Source organism: Sesamum indicum, linkage group LG5 (assembly GCF_026168435.1).
Source record: "Sesamum indicum cultivar Baizhima isolate 11 linkage group LG5, ASM2616843v1, whole genome shotgun sequence".
In the NCBI taxonomy this organism is placed as follows: domain Eukaryota; kingdom Viridiplantae; phylum Streptophyta; class Magnoliopsida; order Lamiales; family Pedaliaceae; genus Sesamum; species Sesamum indicum.
Window position 1 is genome coordinate 17,379,113 of NC_142661.1, and position 17,929 is coordinate 17,397,041.

General features: G+C 38.8%; 2 protein-coding genes across 2 annotated transcripts in view; both read right to left on the reverse strand.

Annotated features, from left to right (window-relative positions):
- The window catches only part of LOC105161995 (uncharacterized), an 88,264-nt gene that overhangs the window by 7,390 nt on the left and 62,945 nt on the right, over window positions 1-17,929 (reverse strand). The window contains exons 6-7 of the mRNA XM_088880683.1: window positions 12,166-12,221; window positions 5,653-5,707 (exon numbers count right to left, since the gene is read on the reverse strand). Of these exons, the coding sequence (XP_088736809.1) occupies window positions 5,653-5,707; window positions 12,166-12,221 (111 nt within the window). The remainder of the gene's footprint in view (window positions 1-5,652; window positions 5,708-12,165; window positions 12,222-17,929) is intronic.
- LOC148788179 (proteasome subunit beta type-6-like) lies at window positions 8,233-9,577 on the reverse strand. Its single transcript, XM_088880864.1, has 4 exons — window positions 9,455-9,577; window positions 9,061-9,134; window positions 8,685-8,759; window positions 8,233-8,390 (listed from the first exon to the last, which is right to left on the reverse strand). The coding sequence occupies exons 2-4, from the start codon at window positions 9,079-9,081 to the stop codon at window positions 8,259-8,261; spliced, it is 228 nt and encodes a 75-aa protein (XP_088736990.1). The 5' UTR covers window positions 9,082-9,134; window positions 9,455-9,577; the 3' UTR covers window positions 8,233-8,258.

Genomic DNA, 17,929 nt, shown 5'->3' on the forward strand with positions numbered 1-17,929 from the left:
ATCTTCAAGGTGAGCTCAATACCACAACCACATTACTTTCCTCCATGGAACATCATCATCAAGAAAAAAGCCTATCTATATAAAGAAGGGCTCCAAACGGTAGCTTGAGCTATCAATCGCCATGGAAAAGGGGGTAATGCTTAAAGAAACAATTTACAGAAAAGACAAGTTTAGATGAGGATTAGTTTTGCTATAAAAAATTTACATGGAAGAGTATTTAGAATAGAAAGTCCTCGAAAAGAAGAGCTAAGACAAGAAAGATAACATAACCGGAATTGCTAAAGAGACAATGTTTTGACTCATTCAACCATACAAAAGATGTTTCAAGAAAGGAGATTAATTTTTCTTGTTAGGAAAACGAAAGCTAAAAACATGTAGGTCATTGGGAGAAAAAGAGAGTGGGGAGCTTAAAGTATCCATTTAACTGACCATTGGTTCAGGACTTGCAGCTGATGAAGTATCGAACAGTGAATTCTCGGGTTCCATTTCTTCACGCCATAGAGGGAGGGTGTCCACGGGATAGAACTTTCTAGTAACGCCATCTTTGTTGATCTGCAAACGAGGATTCACAACAATCAGGTTTATGCAAGACTAGGTACAGAATTTTCCTTAACTGCTGCACCAATACCATTTGATGGTTTGAGCGAATTAATTACTTCTCATGATATTGGCTAGTATATGAATTAACTGTATGTTACAACCTTGACATAGAGTTGGTGAAAAAATCTTGGTAACAAAATACTGAAGGTAAGGATATGATATTCATAAGCATGCTATGATTAGTTCCCAATTTAAGACAGGGTTGGATCACTAATACAAGAAGTAGTTCATAATGAGAAGCAACTCACAGTCACTGTCCGAACAACACCACCACTGGCACCATCCCGAGCAATGGCAAGAGAGACTGCCTTCACAACTAATTGCTGGAGAAACATCAAAGTAAACAAAAAATTAAGCAATGTCTTATATTCATATAGCTTGATCATAATGCAGAAAACCAACAGTGGAGGGTGTTTGCTCCTGTTCCGATAATAATGCAGGACCCAACTTTTGACAATGTATTTCACATCCCTTCCCACGAAGGAAGAAGAAAAGAGAAACAGGCGGGTCTACAAAACTGCTCTATCACCCAGTATAATGTGCTTATGTATATCATCGTGTTAGGAAACTCTGATGAAAGCTGAATTGTGTAACTTCATTGACATTGATACGTAATATACAAACCTCAGCTTCTTCTCGCGTCATCCCTTCCTTCCATGCTTGATCAAAGAAACCATACAGATAGGACGAGCCAGATCCTGAAATATAAAAGACTTGTCAAATGTACTTGCTTCTACGAATGGGTTAGAAATATTTCACCAAGTCAACCATAAAACAGTGGCAGCAAGTCCAAGGCTTTACCCAAGGATAATTCAGCTCAATAAGGTTTCTTGAGCTAAGACAAGAAAGATAACATAACCGGAATTGCTAAAGAGACAATGTTTTGACTCATTCAACCATACAAAAGATGTTTCAAGAAAGGAGATTAATTTTTCTTGTTAGGAAAACGAAAGCTAAAAACATGTAGGTCATTGGGAGAAAAAGAGAGTGGGGAGCTTAAAGTATCCATTTAACTGACCATTGGTTCAGGACTTGCAGCTGATGAAGTATCGAACAGTGAATTCTCGGGTTCCATTTCTTCACGCCATAGAGGGAGGGTGTCCACGGGATAGAACTTTCTAGTAACGCCATCTTTGTTGATCTGCAAACGAGGATTCACAACAATCAGGTTTATGCAAGACTAGGTACAGAATTTTCCTTAACTGCTGCACCAATACCATTTGATGGTTTGAGCGAATTAATTACTTCTCATGATATTGGCTAGTATATGAATTAACTGTATGTTACAACCTTGACATAGAGTTGGTGAAAAAATCTTGGTAACAAAATACTGAAGGTAAGGATATGATATTCATAAGCATGCTATGATTAGTTCCCAATTTAAGACAGGGTTGGATCACTAATACAAGAAGTAGTTCATAATGAGAAGCAACTCACAGTCACTGTCCGAACAACACCACCACTGGCACCATCCCGAGCAATGGCAAGAGAGACTGCCTTCACAACTAATTGCTGGAGAAACATCAAAGTAAACAAAAAATTAAGCAATGTCTTATATTCATATAGCTTGATCATAATGCAGAAAACCAACAGTGGAGGGTGTTTGCTCCTGTTCCGATAATAATGCAGGACCCAACTTTTGACAATGTATTTCACATCCCTTCCCACGAAGGAAGAAGAAAAGAGAAACAGGCGGGTCTACAAAACTGCTCTATCACCCAGTATAATGTGCTTATGTATATCATCGTGTTAGGAAACTCTGATGAAAGCTGAATTGTGTAACTTCATTGACATTGATACGTAATATACAAACCTCAGCTTCTTCTCGCGTCATCCCTTCCTTCCATGCTTGATCAAAGAAACCATACAGATAGGACGAGCCAGATCCTGAAATATAAAAGACTTGTCAAATGTACTTGCTTCTACGAATGGGTTAGAAATATTTCACCAAGTCAACCATAAAACAGTGGCAGCAAGTCCAAGGCTTTACCCAAGGATAATTCAGCTCAATAAGGTTTCTTGAGCTAAGACAAGAAAGATAACATAACCGGAATTGCTAAAGAGACAATGTTTTGACTCATTCAACCATACAAAAGATGTTTCAAGAAAGGAGATTAATTTTTCTTGTTAGGAAAACGAAAGCTAAAAACATGTAGGTCATTGGGAGAAAAAGAGAGTGGGGAGCTTAAAGTATCCATTTAACTGACCATTGGTTCAGGACTTGCAGCTGATGAAGTATCGAACAGTGAATTCTCGGGTTCCATTTCTTCACGCCATAGAGGGAGGGTGTCCACGGGATAGAACTTTCTAGTAACGCCATCTTTGTTGATCTGCAAACGAGGATTCACAACAATCAGGTTTATGCAAGACTAGGTACAGAATTTTCCTTAACTGCTGCACCAATACCATTTGATGGTTTGAGCCAATTAATTACTTCTCATGATATTGGCTAGTATATGAATTAACTGTATGTTACAACCTTGACATAGAGTTGGTGAAAAAATCTTGGTAACAAAATACTGAAGGTAAGGATATGATATTCATAAGCATGCTATGATTAGTTCCCAATTTAAGACGGGGTTGGATCACTAATACAAGAAGTAGTTCATAATGAGAAGCAACTCACAGTCACTGTCCGAACAACACCACCACTGGCACCATCCCGAGCAATGGCAAGAGAGACTGCCTTCACAACTAATTGCTGGAGAAACATCAAAGTAAACACAAAATTAAGCAATGTCTTATATTAATATAGCGTGATCATAATGCAGAAAACCAACAGTGGAGGGTGTTCGCTCCTGTTCCGATAATAATGCAGTCACTGTAAGGTCGCATGAGAACAGTTAGGCAACTAACAATGAAGGATGATGCTACTTCATAGAGTGAATATTAAGCAGACTTACGTGTGTTGGTGGAGAAAGTAACGTACATAATCTGAAACAAATTGTGAATCTGCTACCTGATCAAAGAATAATGCAAAAGGCGTCAATTAGGAGCAAGAAAGAAGTTCATAATGAGAAGCAACTCACAGTCAATGTCCGAACAACACCACCACTGGCACCATCCCGAGCAATGGCAAGAGAGACTGCCTTCACAACTAATTGCTGGAGAAACATCAAAGTAAACACAAAATTAAGCAATGTCTTATATTAATATAGCGTGTTCATAATGCAGAAAACCAACAGTGGAGGGTGTTCGCTCCTGTTCCGATAATAATGCAGTCACTGTAAGGTCGCATGAGAACAGTAAGGCAACTAACAATGAAGGATCATGCTACTTCATAGAGTGAATATTAAGCAGACTTACGTGTGTTGGTGGAGAAAGTAACGTACATAATCTGAAACAAATTGTGAATCTGCTACCTGATCAAAGAATATTGCAAAAGGCGTCAAATAGGAGCAAGAAACTAGTTCATAATGAGAAGCAACTCACAGTCACTGTCCGAACAACACCACCACTGGCACCATCCCGAGCAATGGCAAGAGAGACTGCCTTCACAACTAATTGCTGGAGAAACATCAAAGTAAACACAAAATTAAGCAATGTCTTATATTCATATAGCGTGATCATAATGCAGAAAACCAACAGTGGAGGGTGTTCGCTCCTGTTCCGATAATAATGCAGTCACTGTAAGGTCGCATGAGAACAGTAAAGCAACTAACAATGAAGGATCATGCTACTTCATAGAGTGAATATTAAGCAGACTTACGTGTGTTGGTGGAGAAAGTAACGTACATAATCTGAAACAAATTGTGAATCTGCTACCTGATCAAAGAATAATGCAAAAGGCGTCAATTAGGAGGAAGAAAGAAGTTCATAATGAGAAGCAACTCACAGTCAATGTCCGAACAACACCACCACTGGCACCATCCCGAGCAATGGCAAGAGAGACTGCCTTCACAACTAATTGCTGGAGAAACATCAAAGTAAACACAAAATTAAGCAATGTCTTATATTCATATAGCGTGATCATAATGCAGAAAACCAACAGTGGAGGGTGTTCGCTCCTGTTCCGATAATAATGCAGTCACTGTAAGGTCGCATGAGAACAGTAAGGCAACTAACAATGAAGGATCATGCTACTTCATAGAGTGAATATTAAGCAGACTTACGTGTGTTGGTGGAGAAAGTAACGTACATAATCTGTAACAAATTGTGAATCTGCTACCTGATCAAAGAATATTGCAAAAGGCGTCATTTAGGAGCAAGAAAGAAGTTCATAATGAGAAGCAACTCACAGTCACTGTCCGAACAACACCACCACTGGCACCATCCCGAGCAATGGCAAGAGAGACTGCCTTCACAACTAATTGCTGGAGAAACATCAAAGTAAACACAAAATTAAGCAATGTCTTATATTCATATAGCGTGATCATAATGCAGAAAACCAACAGTGGAGGGTGTTCGCTCCTGTTCCGATAATAATGCAGTCACTGTAAGGTCGCATGAGAACAGTAAGGCAACTAACAATGAAGGATCATGCTACTTCATAGAGTGAATATTAAGCAGACTTACGTGTGTTGGTGGAGAAAGTAACGTACATAATCTGAAACAAATTGTGAATCTGCTACCTGATCAAAGAATAATGCAAAAGGTGTCAATTAGGAGCAAGAAAGAAGTTCATAATGAGAAGCAACTCACAGTCACTGTCCGAACAACACCACCACTGGCACCATCCCGAGCAATGGCAAGAGAGACAGCCTTCACAACTAATTGCTGGAGAAACATCAAAGTAAACAAAAAATTAAGCAATGTCTTATATTCATATAGCGTGATCATAATGCAGAAAACCAACAGTGGAAGGTGTTCGCTCCTGTTCCGATAATAATGCAGTCACTGTAAGGTCGCATGAGAACAGTAAGGAAGGATCATGCTACTTGATAGAGTGAATATTAAGCAGACTTACGTGTGTTGGTGGAGAAAGTAACGTACATAACCTGAAACAAATTGTGAATCTGCTACCTGATCAAAGAATATTGCAAAAGGCGTCAATTAGGAGCAAGAAAGAAGTTCGTAATGAGAAGCAACTCACAGTAACTGTCCGAACAATACCACCACTGGCACCATCCCGAGCAATGGCAAGAGAGACTGCCTTCACAACTAATTGCTGGAGAAACATCAAAGTAAACACAAAATTAAGCAATGTCTTATATTCATATAGCGTGATCATAATGCAGAAAACCAACAGTGGAGGGTGTTCGCTACTGTTCCGATAATAATGCAGTCACTGTAAGGTCGCATGAGAACAGTAAGGCAACTAACAATGAAGGATCATGCTACTTCATAGAGTGAATATTAAGCAGACTTACGTGTGTTGGTGGAGAAAGTAACGTACATAATCTGAAACAAATTGTGAATCTGCTACCTGATCAAAGAATATTGCAAAAGGCGTCAATTAGGAGCAAGAAAGTAACGTTTTGCAGTGGGGGGGAAAAAGGAAGAGGACAAAAAGAAGATCACAGAAAAATGGGCAAGAAACAAACGTATTACCGCATATGTAACTTACGCAAACAATCGCAGCCGCTCAGCATTGAGATCGGCACCCTAACCTGTATTACCATTTAAAAGAAGCAGCACAGCATAGCAGAACAACAAGAAGTACACATACCAAATTGAGAAATAGTAGAAGGTATGCATTATAAGGTCCATACCTAGCCATCACTATAAACCACAAAGAAAGATGGTATATCTGATCAAGGACAAATAGCTCGATCTACTCATTCGAAAACTTGTAATATAAATTGGGCTTCTCGGAGTGATGGTGTTCCAACGGAGAAAATGCATTATATTTGCGGTATCCTTGAAGATGTCTTGGACAAGTAAAAATCCATGGAAAAGGTTTTTGGGCATCTAAATCCATGCTAAATTTTTGGCTCAATATAAGATACTAATTGGATTTTTCTTCGACTGAGCTGAAATGTACAATGGAATTTTCAGCCAAAATCCAATTAACAACAAAATCTGAATATATTGAGCCAAAAAATAACTTAACTAGAAACAAAAAATAATTAACCTATATCTTACACTATCTTAAATTCTTATTTGTCCAAAATCTTCAAGGTGAGCTCAATACCACAACCACATTACTTTCCTCCATGGAACATCATCATCAAGAAAAAAGCCTATCTATATAAAGAAGGGCTCCAAACGGTAGCTTGAGCTATCAATCGCCATGGAAAAGGGGGTAATGCTTAAAGAAACAATTTACAGAAAAGACAAGTTTAGATGAGGATTAGTTTTGCTATAAAAAATTTACATGGAAGAGTATTTAGAATAGAAAGTCCTCGAAAAGAAGAGCTAAGACAAGAAAGATAACATAACCGGAATTGCTAAAGAGACAATGTTTTGACTCATTAAACCATACAAAAGAAGATTCAAGAAAGGAGATTAATTTTTCTTGTTAGGAAAACGAAAGCTAAAAACATGTAGGTCATTGGGAGAAAAAGAGAGTGGGGAGCTTAAAGTATCCATTTAACTGACCATTGGTTCAGGACTTGCAGCTGATAAAGTATCCAACAGTGAATTCTGGGGTTCCATTTCTTCATGCCATAGAGGGAGGGTGTCCCCGGGATAGAACTTTCTAGTAACGCCATCTTTGTTGATCTGCAAACGAGGATTCACAACAATCAGGTTTATGCAAGACTAGGTACAGAATTTGCCTTAACTGCTGCACCAATACCATTTGATGGTTTGAGCCAATTAATTACTTCTCATGATATTGGCTAGTATATGAATTAACTGTATGTTACAACCTTGACATAGAGTCGGTGAAAATCTTGGTAACAAAATACTGAAGGTAAGGATATGATATTCATAAGCATGCTATGATTAGTTCCCAATTTAAAACGGGGTTGGATCACTAATACAAGAAGTAGTTCATAATGAGAAGCAACTCACATTCACTGTCCGAACAACACCACCATTGGCACCATCCCGAGCAATGGCAAGAGAGACTGCCTTCACAACTAATTGCTGGAGAAACATCAAAGTAAACACAAAATTAAGCAATGTCTAATATTCATATAGCTTGATCATAATGCAGAAAACCAACAGTGGAGGGTGTTCGCTCCTGTTCCGATAATAATGCAGGACCCAACTTTTGAAAATGTATTTCACATCCCTTCCCACGAAGGAAGAAGAAAAGAGAAACAGGCGGGTCTACAAAACTGCTCTATCACCCAGTATAATGTGCTTATGTATATCATTGTGTTAGGAAATTCTGATGAAAGCTGAATTGTGTAACTTCATTGACATTGATACGTAATATACAAACCTCAGCTTCTTCTCGCGTCATCCCTTCCTTCCATGCTTGATCAAAGAAACCATACAGATAGGACGAGCCAGATCCTGAAATATAAATGACTTGTCAAATGTACTTGCTTCTACGAATGGGTTAGAAATATTTCACCAAGTTAACCATAAAAGAGTGGCAGCAAGTCCAAGGCTTTACCCAAGGATAATTCAGCTCAATAAGGTTTCTTGAGCTAAGACAAGAAAGATAACATAACCGGAATTGCTAAAGAGACAATGTTTTGACTCATTCAACCATACAAAAGAAGATTAAAGAAAGGAGATTAATTTTTCTTGTTAGGAAAACGAAAGCTAAAAACATGTAGGTCATTAGGAGAAAAAGAGAGTGGGGAGCTTAAAGTATCCATTTAACTGACCATTGGTTCAGGACTTGCAGCTGATAAAGTATCCAACAGTGAATTCTGGGGTTCCATTTCTTCATGCCATAGAGGGAGGGTGTCCACGGGATAAAATTTTCGAGTAACGCCATCTTTGTTGATCTGCAAACGAGGATTCACAACAATCAGGTTTATGCAAGACTAGGTACAGAATTTTCCTTAACTGCTGCACCAATACCATTTGATGGTTTGAGCCAATTAATTACTTCTCATGATATTGGCTAGTATATGAATTAACTGTATGTTACAACCTTGACATAGAGTTGGTGAAAATCTTGGTAACAAAATACTGAAGGTAAGGATATGATATTCATAAGGATGCTATGATTAGTTCCCAATTTAAGACGGGGTTGGATCACTAATACAAGAAGTAGTTCATAATGAGAAGCAACTCACAGTCACTGTCCGAACAACACCACCATTGGCACCATCCCGAGCAGTGGCAAGAGAGACTGCCTCCACAACTAATTGCTGGAGAAACATCAAAATAAACACAAAATTAAGCAATGTCTTATATTCATATAGCTTGATCATAATGCAGAAAACCAACAGTGGAGGGTGTTCGCTCCTGTTCCGATAATAATGCAGGACCCAACTTTTGACAATATATTTCACATCCCTTCCCACGAAGGAAGAAGAAAAGAGAAACAGGCGGGTCTACAAAACTGCTCTATCACCCAGTATAATGTGCTTATGTATATCATCGTGTTAGGAAACTCTGATGAAAGCTGAATTGTGTAACTTCATTGACATTGATACGTAATATACAAACCTCAGCTTCTTCTCGCGTCATCCCTTCCTTCCATGCTTGATCAAAGAAACCATACAGATAGGATGAGCCAGATCCTGAAATATAAAAGACTTGTCAAATGTACTTGCTTCTACGAATGGGTTAGAAATATTTCACCAAGTCAACCATAAAACAGTGGCAGCAAGTCCAAGGCTTTACCCACGGATAATTCAGCTCAATAAGGTTTCTTGAGCTAAGACAAGAAAGATAACATAACCGGAATTGCTAAAGAGACAATGTTTTGACTCATTCAACCATACAAAAGATGTTTCAAGAAAGGAGATTAATTTTTCTTGTTAGGAAAACGAAAGCTAAAAACATGTAGGTCATTGGGAGAAAAAGAGAGTGGGGAGCTTAAAGTATCCATTTAACTGACCATTGGTTCAGGACTTGCAGCTGATGAAGTATCGAACAGTGAATTCTCGGGTTCCATTTCTTCATGCCATAGAGGGAGGGTGTCCACGGGATAGAACTTTCTAGTAACGCCATCTTTGTTGATCTGCAAACGAGGATTCACAACAATCACGTTTATGCAAGACTAGGTACAGAATTTTCCTTAACTGCTGCACCAATACCATTTGATGGTTTGAGCCAATTAATTACTTCTCATGATATTGGCTAGTATATGAATTAACTGTATGTTACAACCTTGACATAGAGTTGGTGAAAAAATCTTGGTAACAAAATACTGAAGGTAAGGATATGATATTCATAAGCATGCTATGATTAGTTCCCAATTTAAGACGGGGTTGGATCACTAATAAAAGAAGTAGTTGATAATGAGAAGCAACTCACAGTCACTGTCCGAACAACACCACCACTGGCACCATCCCGAGCAATGGCAAGAGAGACTGCCTTCACAACTAATTGCTGGAGAAACATCAAAGTAAACACAAAATTAAGCAATGTCTTATATTAATATAGCGTGATCATAATGCAGAAAACCAACAGTGGAGGGTGTTCGCTCCTGTTCCGATAATAATGCAGTCACTGTAAGGTCGCATGAGAACAGTAAGGCAACTAACAATGAAGGATCATGCTACTGCATAGAGTGAATATTAAGCAGACTTACGTGTGTTGGTGGAGAAAGTAACGTACATAATCTGAAACAAATTGTGAATCTGCTACCTGATCAAAGAATATTGCAAAAGGCGTCAAATAGGAGCAAGAAACTAGTTCATAATGAGAAGCAACTCACAGTCACTGTCCGAACAACACCACCACTGGCACCATCCCGAGCAATGGCAAGAGAGACTGCCTTCACAACTAATTGCTGGAGAAACATCAAAGTAAACACAAAATTAAGCAATGTCTTATATTCATATAGCGTGATCATAGTGCAGAAAACCAACAGTGGAGGGTGTTCGCTACTGTTCCGATAATAATGCAGTCACTGTAAGGTCGCAGGAGAACAGTAAAGCAACTAACAATGAAGGATCATGCTACTTCATAGAGTGAATATTAAGCAGACTTACGTGTGTTGGTGGAGAAAGTAACGTACATAATCTGAAACAAATTGTGAATCTGCTACCTGATCAAAGAATAATGCAAAAGGCGTCAATTAGGAGCAAGAAAGAAGTTCATAATGAGAAGCAACTCACAGTCAATGTCCGAACAACACCACCACTGGCACCATCCCGAGCAATGGCAAGAGAGACTGCCTTCACAACTAATTGCTGGAGAAACATCAAAGTAAACACAAAATTAAGCAATGTCTTATATTCATATAGCGTGATCATAATGCAGAAAACCAACAGTGGAGGGTGTTCGCTGCTTTTCCGAAAATAATGCAGTCACTGTAAGGTCGCATGAGAACAGTAAGGCAACTAACAATGAAGGATCATGCTACTTCATAGAGTGAATATTAAGCAGACTTACGTGTGTTGGTGGAGAAAGTAACGTACATAATCTGAAACAAATTGTGAATCTGCTACCTGATCAAAGAATATTGAAAAAGGCGTCATTTAGGAGCAAGAAAGAAGTTCATAATGAGAAGCAACTCACAGTCACTGTCCGAACAACACCACCACTGGCACCATCCCGAGCAATGGCAAGAGAGACTGCCTTCACAACTAATTGCTGGAGAAACATCAAAGTAAACACAAAATTAAGCAATGTCTTATATTCATATAGCGTGATCATAATGCAGAAAACCAACAGTGGAGGGTGTTCGCTCCTGTTCCGATAATAATGCAGTCACTGTAAGGTCGCATGAGAACAGTAAGGCAACTAACAATGAAGGATCATGCTATTTCGTAGAGTGAATATTAAGCAGACTTACGTGTGTTGGTGGAGAAAGTAACGTACATAATCAGTAACAAATTGTGAATCTGCTACCTGATCAAAGAATATTGCAAAAGGCGTCATTTAGGAGCAAGAAAGAAGTTCATGATGAGAAGCAACTCACAGTCACTGTCCGAACAACACCACCACTGGCACCATCCCGAGCAATGGCAAGAGAGACTGCTTTCACAACTAATTGCTGGAGAAACATCAAAGTAAACACAAAATTAAGCAATGTCTTATATTCATATAGCGTGATCATAATGCAGAAAACCAACAGTGGAGGGTGTTCGCTCCTGTTCCGATAATAATGCAGTCACTGTAAGGTCGCATGAGAACAGTAAGGCAACTAACAATGAAGGATCATGCAACTTCATAGAGTGAATATTAAGCAGACTTACGTGTGTTGGTGGAGAAAGTAACGTATATAATCTGAAACAAATTGTGAATCTGCTACCTGATCAAAGAATATTGCAAAAGGCGTCAATTAGGAGCAAGAAAGAAGTTCATAATGAGAAGCAACTCACAGTAACTGTCCGAACAATACCACCACTGGCACCATCCCGAGCAATGGCAAGAGAGACTGCCTTCACAACTAATTGCTGGAGAAACATCAAAGTAAACACAAAATTAAGCAATGTCTTATATTCATATAACGTGATCATAATGCAGAAAACCAACAGTGGAGGGTGTTCGCTACTGTTCCGATAATAATGCAGTCACTGTAAGGTCGCATGAGAACAGTAAGGCAACTAACAATGAAGGATCATGCTACTTCATAGAGTGAATATTAAGCAGACTTACGTGTGTTGGTGGAGATAGTAACGTACATAATCTGAAACAAATTGTGAATCTGCTACCTGATCAAAGAATAATGCAAAAGGTGTCAATTAGGAGCAAGAAAGAAGTTCATAATGAGAAGCAACTCACAGTCACTGTCCGAACAACACCACCACTGGCACCATCCCGAGCAATGGCAAGAGAGACAGCCTTCACAACTAATTGCTGGAGAAACATCAAAGTAAACAAAAAATTAAGCAATGTCTTATATTCATATAGCGTGATCATAATGCAGAAAACCAACAGTGGAAGGTGTTCGCTCCTGTTCCGATAATAATGCAGTCACTGTAAGGTCGCATGAGAACAGTAAGGAAGGATCATGCTACTTGATAGAGTGAATATTAAGCAGACTTACGTGTGTTGGTGGAGAAAGTAACGTACATAACCTGAAACAAATTGTGAATCTGCTACCTGATCAAAGAATATTGCAAAAGGCGTCAATTAGGAGCAAGAAAGAAGTTCGTAATGAGAAGCAACTCACAGTAACTGTCCGAACAATACCACCACTGGCACCATCCCGAGCAATGGCAAGAGAGACTGCCTTCACAACTAATTGCTGGAGAAACATCAAAGTAAACACAAAATTAAGCAATGTCTTATATTCATATAGCGTGATCATAATGCAGAAAACCAACAGTGGAGGGTGTTCGCTACTGTTCCGATAATAATGCAGTCACTGTAAGGTCGCATGAGAACAGTAAGGCAACTAACAATGAAGGATCATGCTACTTCATAGAGTGAATATTAAGCAGACTTACGTGTGTTGGTGGAGAAAGTAACGTACATAATCTGAAACAAATTGTGAATCTGCTACCTGATCAAAGAATATTGCAAAAGGCGTCAATTAGGAGCAAGAAAGTAACGTTTTGCAGTGGGGGGGAAAAAGGAAGAGGACAAAAAGAAGATCACAGAAAAATGGGCAAGAAACAAACGTATTACCGCATATGTAACTTACGCAAACAATCGCAGCCGCTCAGCATTGAGATCGGCACCCTAACCTGTATTACCATTTAAAAGAAGCAGCACAGCATAGCAGAACAACAAGAAGTACACATACCAAATTGAGAAATAGTAGAAGGTATGCATTATAAGGTCCATACCTAGCCATCACTATAAACCACAAAGAAAGATGGTATATCTGATCAAGGACAAATAGCTCGATCTACTCATTCGAAAACTTGTAATATAAATTGGGCTTCTCGGAGTGATGGTGTTCCAACGGAGAAAATGCATTATATTTGCGGTATCCTTGAAGACGTCTTGGACAAGTAAAAATCCATGGAAAAGGTTTTTGGGCATCTAAATCCATGCTAAATTTTTGGCTCAATATAAGATACTAATTGGATTTTTCTTCGACTGAGCTGAAATGTACAATGGAATTTTCAGCCAAAATCCAATTAACAACAAAATCTGAATATATTGAGCCAAAAAATAACTTAACTAGAAACAAAAAATAATTAACCTATATCTTACACTATCTTAAATTCTTATTTGTCCAAAATCTTCAAGGTGAGCTCAATACCACAACCACATTACTTTCCTCCATGGAACATCATCATCAAGAAAAAAGCCTATCTATATAAAGAAGGGCTCCAAACGGTAGCTTGAGCTATCAATCGCCATGGAAAAGGGGGTAATGCTTAAAGAACCAATTTACAGAAAAGACAAGTTTAGATGAGGATTAGTTTTGCTATAAAAAATTTACATGGAAGAGTATTTAGAATAGAAAGTCCTCGAAAAGAAGAGCTAAGACAAGAAAGATAACATAACCGGAATTGCTAAAGAGACAATGTTTTGACTCATTCAACCATACAAAAGAAGATTCAAGAAAGGAGATTAATTTTTCTTGTTAGGAAAACGAAAGCTAAAAACATGTAGGTCATTAGGAGAAAAAGAGAGTGGGGAGCTTAAAGTATCCATTTAACTGACCATTGGTTCAGGACTTGCAGCTGATAAAGTATCCAACAGTGAATTCTGGGGTTCCATTTCTTCATGCCATAGAGGGAGGGTGTCCCCGGGATAGAACTTTCTAGTAACGCCATCTTTGTTGATCTGCAAACGAGGATTCACAACAATCAGGTTTATGCAAGACTAGGTACAGAATTTGCCTTAACTGCTGCACCAATACCATTTGATGGTTTGAGCCAATTAATTACTTCTCATGATATTGGCTAGTATATGAATTAACTGTATGTTACAACCTTGACATAGAGTCGGTGAAAATCTTGGTAACAAAATACTGAAGGTAAGGATATGATATTCATAAGCATGCTATGATTAGTTCCCAATTTAAGACGGGGTTGGATCACTAATACAAGAAGTAGTTCATAATGAGAAGCAACTCACATTCACTGTCCGAACAACACCACCATTGGCACCATCCCGAGCAATGGCAAGAGAGACTGCCTTCACAACTAATTGCTGGAGAAACATCAAAGTAAACACAAAATTAAGCAATGTCTTATATTCATATAGCTTGATCATAATGCAGAAAACCAACAGTGGAGGGTGTTCGCTCCTGTTCCGATAATAATGCAGGACCCAACTTTTGAAAATGTATTTCACATCCCTTCCCACGAAGGAAGAAGAAAAGAGAAACAGGCGGGTCTACAAAACTGCTCTATCACCCAGTATAATGTGCTTATGTATATCATTGTGTTAGGAAATTCTGATGAAAGCTGAATTGTGTAACTTCATTGACATTGATACGTAATATACAAACCTCAGCTTCTTCTCGCGTCATCCCTTCCTTCCATGCTTGATCAAAGAAACCATACAGATAGGACGAGCCAGATCCTGAAATATAAAAGACTTGTCAAATGTACTTGCTTCTACGAATGGGTTAGAAATATTTCACCAAGTCAACCATAAAACAGTGGCAGCAAGTCCAAGGCTTTACCCAAGGATAATTCAGCTCAATAAGGTTTCTTGAGCTAAGACAAGAAACATAACATAACCGGAATTGCTAAAGAGACAATGTTTTGACTCATTCAACCATACAAAAGATGTTTCAAGAAAGGAGATTAATTTTTCTACTTAGGAAAACGAAAGCTAAAAACATGTAGGTCATTGGGAGAAAAAGAGAGTGGGGAGCGTAAAGTATCCATTTAACTGACCATTGGTTCAGGACTTGCAGCTGATGAAGTATCGAACAGTGAATTCTCGGGTTCCATTTCTTCATGCCATAGAGGGAGGGTGTCCACGGGATAGAACTTTCTAGTAACGCCATCTTTGTTGTTCTGCAAACGAGGATTCACAACAATCAGGTTTATGCAAGACTAGGTACAGAATTTTCCTTAACTGCTGCACCAATACCATTTGATGGTTTGAGCCAATTAATTACTTCTCAGGATATTGGCTAGTATATGAATTAACTGTATGTTACAACCTTGACATAGAGTTGGTGAAAAAATCTTGGTAACAAAATACTGAAGGTAAGGATATGATATTCATAAGCATGCTATGATTAGTTCCCAATTTAAGACGGGGTTGGATCACTAATACAAGAAGTAGTTCATAATGAGAAGCAACTCACAGTCACTGTCCGAACAACACCACCACTGGCACCATCCCGAGCAATGGCAAGAGAGACTGCCTTCACAACTAATTGCTGGAGAAACATCAAAGTAAACACAAAATTAAGCAATGTCTTATATTCATATAGCGTGATCATAATGCAGAAAACCAACAGTGGAGGGTGTTCGCTCCTGTTCCGATAATAATGCAGTCACTGTAAGGTCGCATGAGAACAGTAAGGAAGGATCATGCTACTTCATAGAGTGAATATTAAGCAGACTTACGTGTGTTGGTGGAGAAAGTAACGTACATAATCTGAAACAAATTGTGAATCTGCTACCTGATCAAAGAATATTGCAAAAGGCGTCAATTAGGAGCAAGAAAGAAGTTCGTAATGAGAAGCAACTCACAGTAACTGTCCGAACAATACCACCACTGGCACCATCCCGAGCAATGGCAAGAGAGGCTGCCTTCACAACTAATTGCTGGAGAAACATCAAAGTAAACACAAAATTAAGCAATGTCTTATATTCATATAGCGTGATCATAATGCAGAAAACCAACAGTGGAGGGTGTTCGCTACTGTTCCGATAATAATGCAGTCACTGTAAGGTCGCATGAGAACAGTAAGGCAACTAACAATGAAGGATCATGCTACTTCATAGAGTGAATATTAAGCAGACTTACGTGTGTTGGTGGAGAAAGTAACGTACATAATCTGAAACAAATTGTGAATCTGCTACCTGATCAAAGAATAATGCAAAAGGCGTCAATTAGGAGCAAGAAAGAAGTTCATAATGAGAAGCAACTCACAGTCAATGTCCGAACAACACCACCACTGGCACCATCCCGAGCAATGGCAAGAGAGACTGCCTTCACAACTAATTGCTGGAGAAACATCAAAGTAAACACAAAATTAAGCAATGTCTTATATTCATATAGCGTGAACATAATGCAGAAAACCAACAGTGGAGGGTGTTCGCTCCTGTTCCGATAATAATGCAGTCACTGTAAGGTCGCATGAGAACAGTAAGGCAACTAACAATGAGGATCATGCTACTTCATAGAGTGAATATTAAGCAGACTTACGTGTGTTGGTGGAGAAAGTAACGTACATAATCAGTAACAAATTGTGAATCTGCTACCTGATCAAAGAATATTGCAAAAGGCGTCATTTAGGAGCAAGAAAGAAGTTCATAATGAGAAGCAACTCACAGTCACTGTCCGAACAACACCACCACTGGCACCATCACGAGCAATGGCAAGAGAGACTGCCTTCACAACTAATTGCTGGAGAAACATCAAAGTAAACACAAAATTAAGCAATGTCTTATATTCATATAGCGTGATCATAATGCAGAAAACCAACAGTGGAGGGTGTTCGCTCCTGTTCCGATAATAATGCAGTCACTGTAAGGTCACATGAGAACAGTAAGGCAACTAACAATGAAGGATCATGCTACTTCATAGAGTGAATATTAAGCAGACTTACGTGTGTTGGTGGAGAAAGTAACGTACATAATCTGAAACAAATTGTGAATCTGCTACCTGATCAAAGAATAATGCAAAAGGTGTCAATTAGGAGCAAGAAAGAAGTTCATAATGAGAAGCAACTCACAGTCACTGTCCGAACAACACCACCACTGGCACCATCCCGAGCAATGGCAAGAGAGACAGCCTTCACAACTAATTGCTGGAGAAACATCAAAGTAAACACAAAATTAAGCAATGTCTTATATTCATATAGCGTGATCATAATGCAGAAAACCAACAGTGGAGGGTGTTCGCTCCTGTTCCGATAATAATGCAGTCACTGTAAGGTCGCATGAGAACAGTAAGGAAGGATCATGCTACTTCATAGAGTGAATATTAAGCAGACTTACGTGTGTTGGTGGAGAAAGTAACGTACATAATCTGAAACAAATTGTGAATCTGCTACCTGATCAAAGAATATAGCAAAAGGCGTCAATTAGGAGCAAGAAAGAAGTTCGTAATGAGAAGCAACTCACAGTAACTGTCCGAACAATACCACCACTGGCACCATCCCGAGCAATGGCAAGAGAGACTGCCTTCACAACTAATTGCTGGAGAAACATCAAAGTAAACACAAAATTAAGCAATGTCTTATATTCATATAGCGTGATCATAATGCAGAAAACCAACAGTGGAGGGTGTTCGCTACTGTTCCGATAATAATGCAGTCACTGTAAGG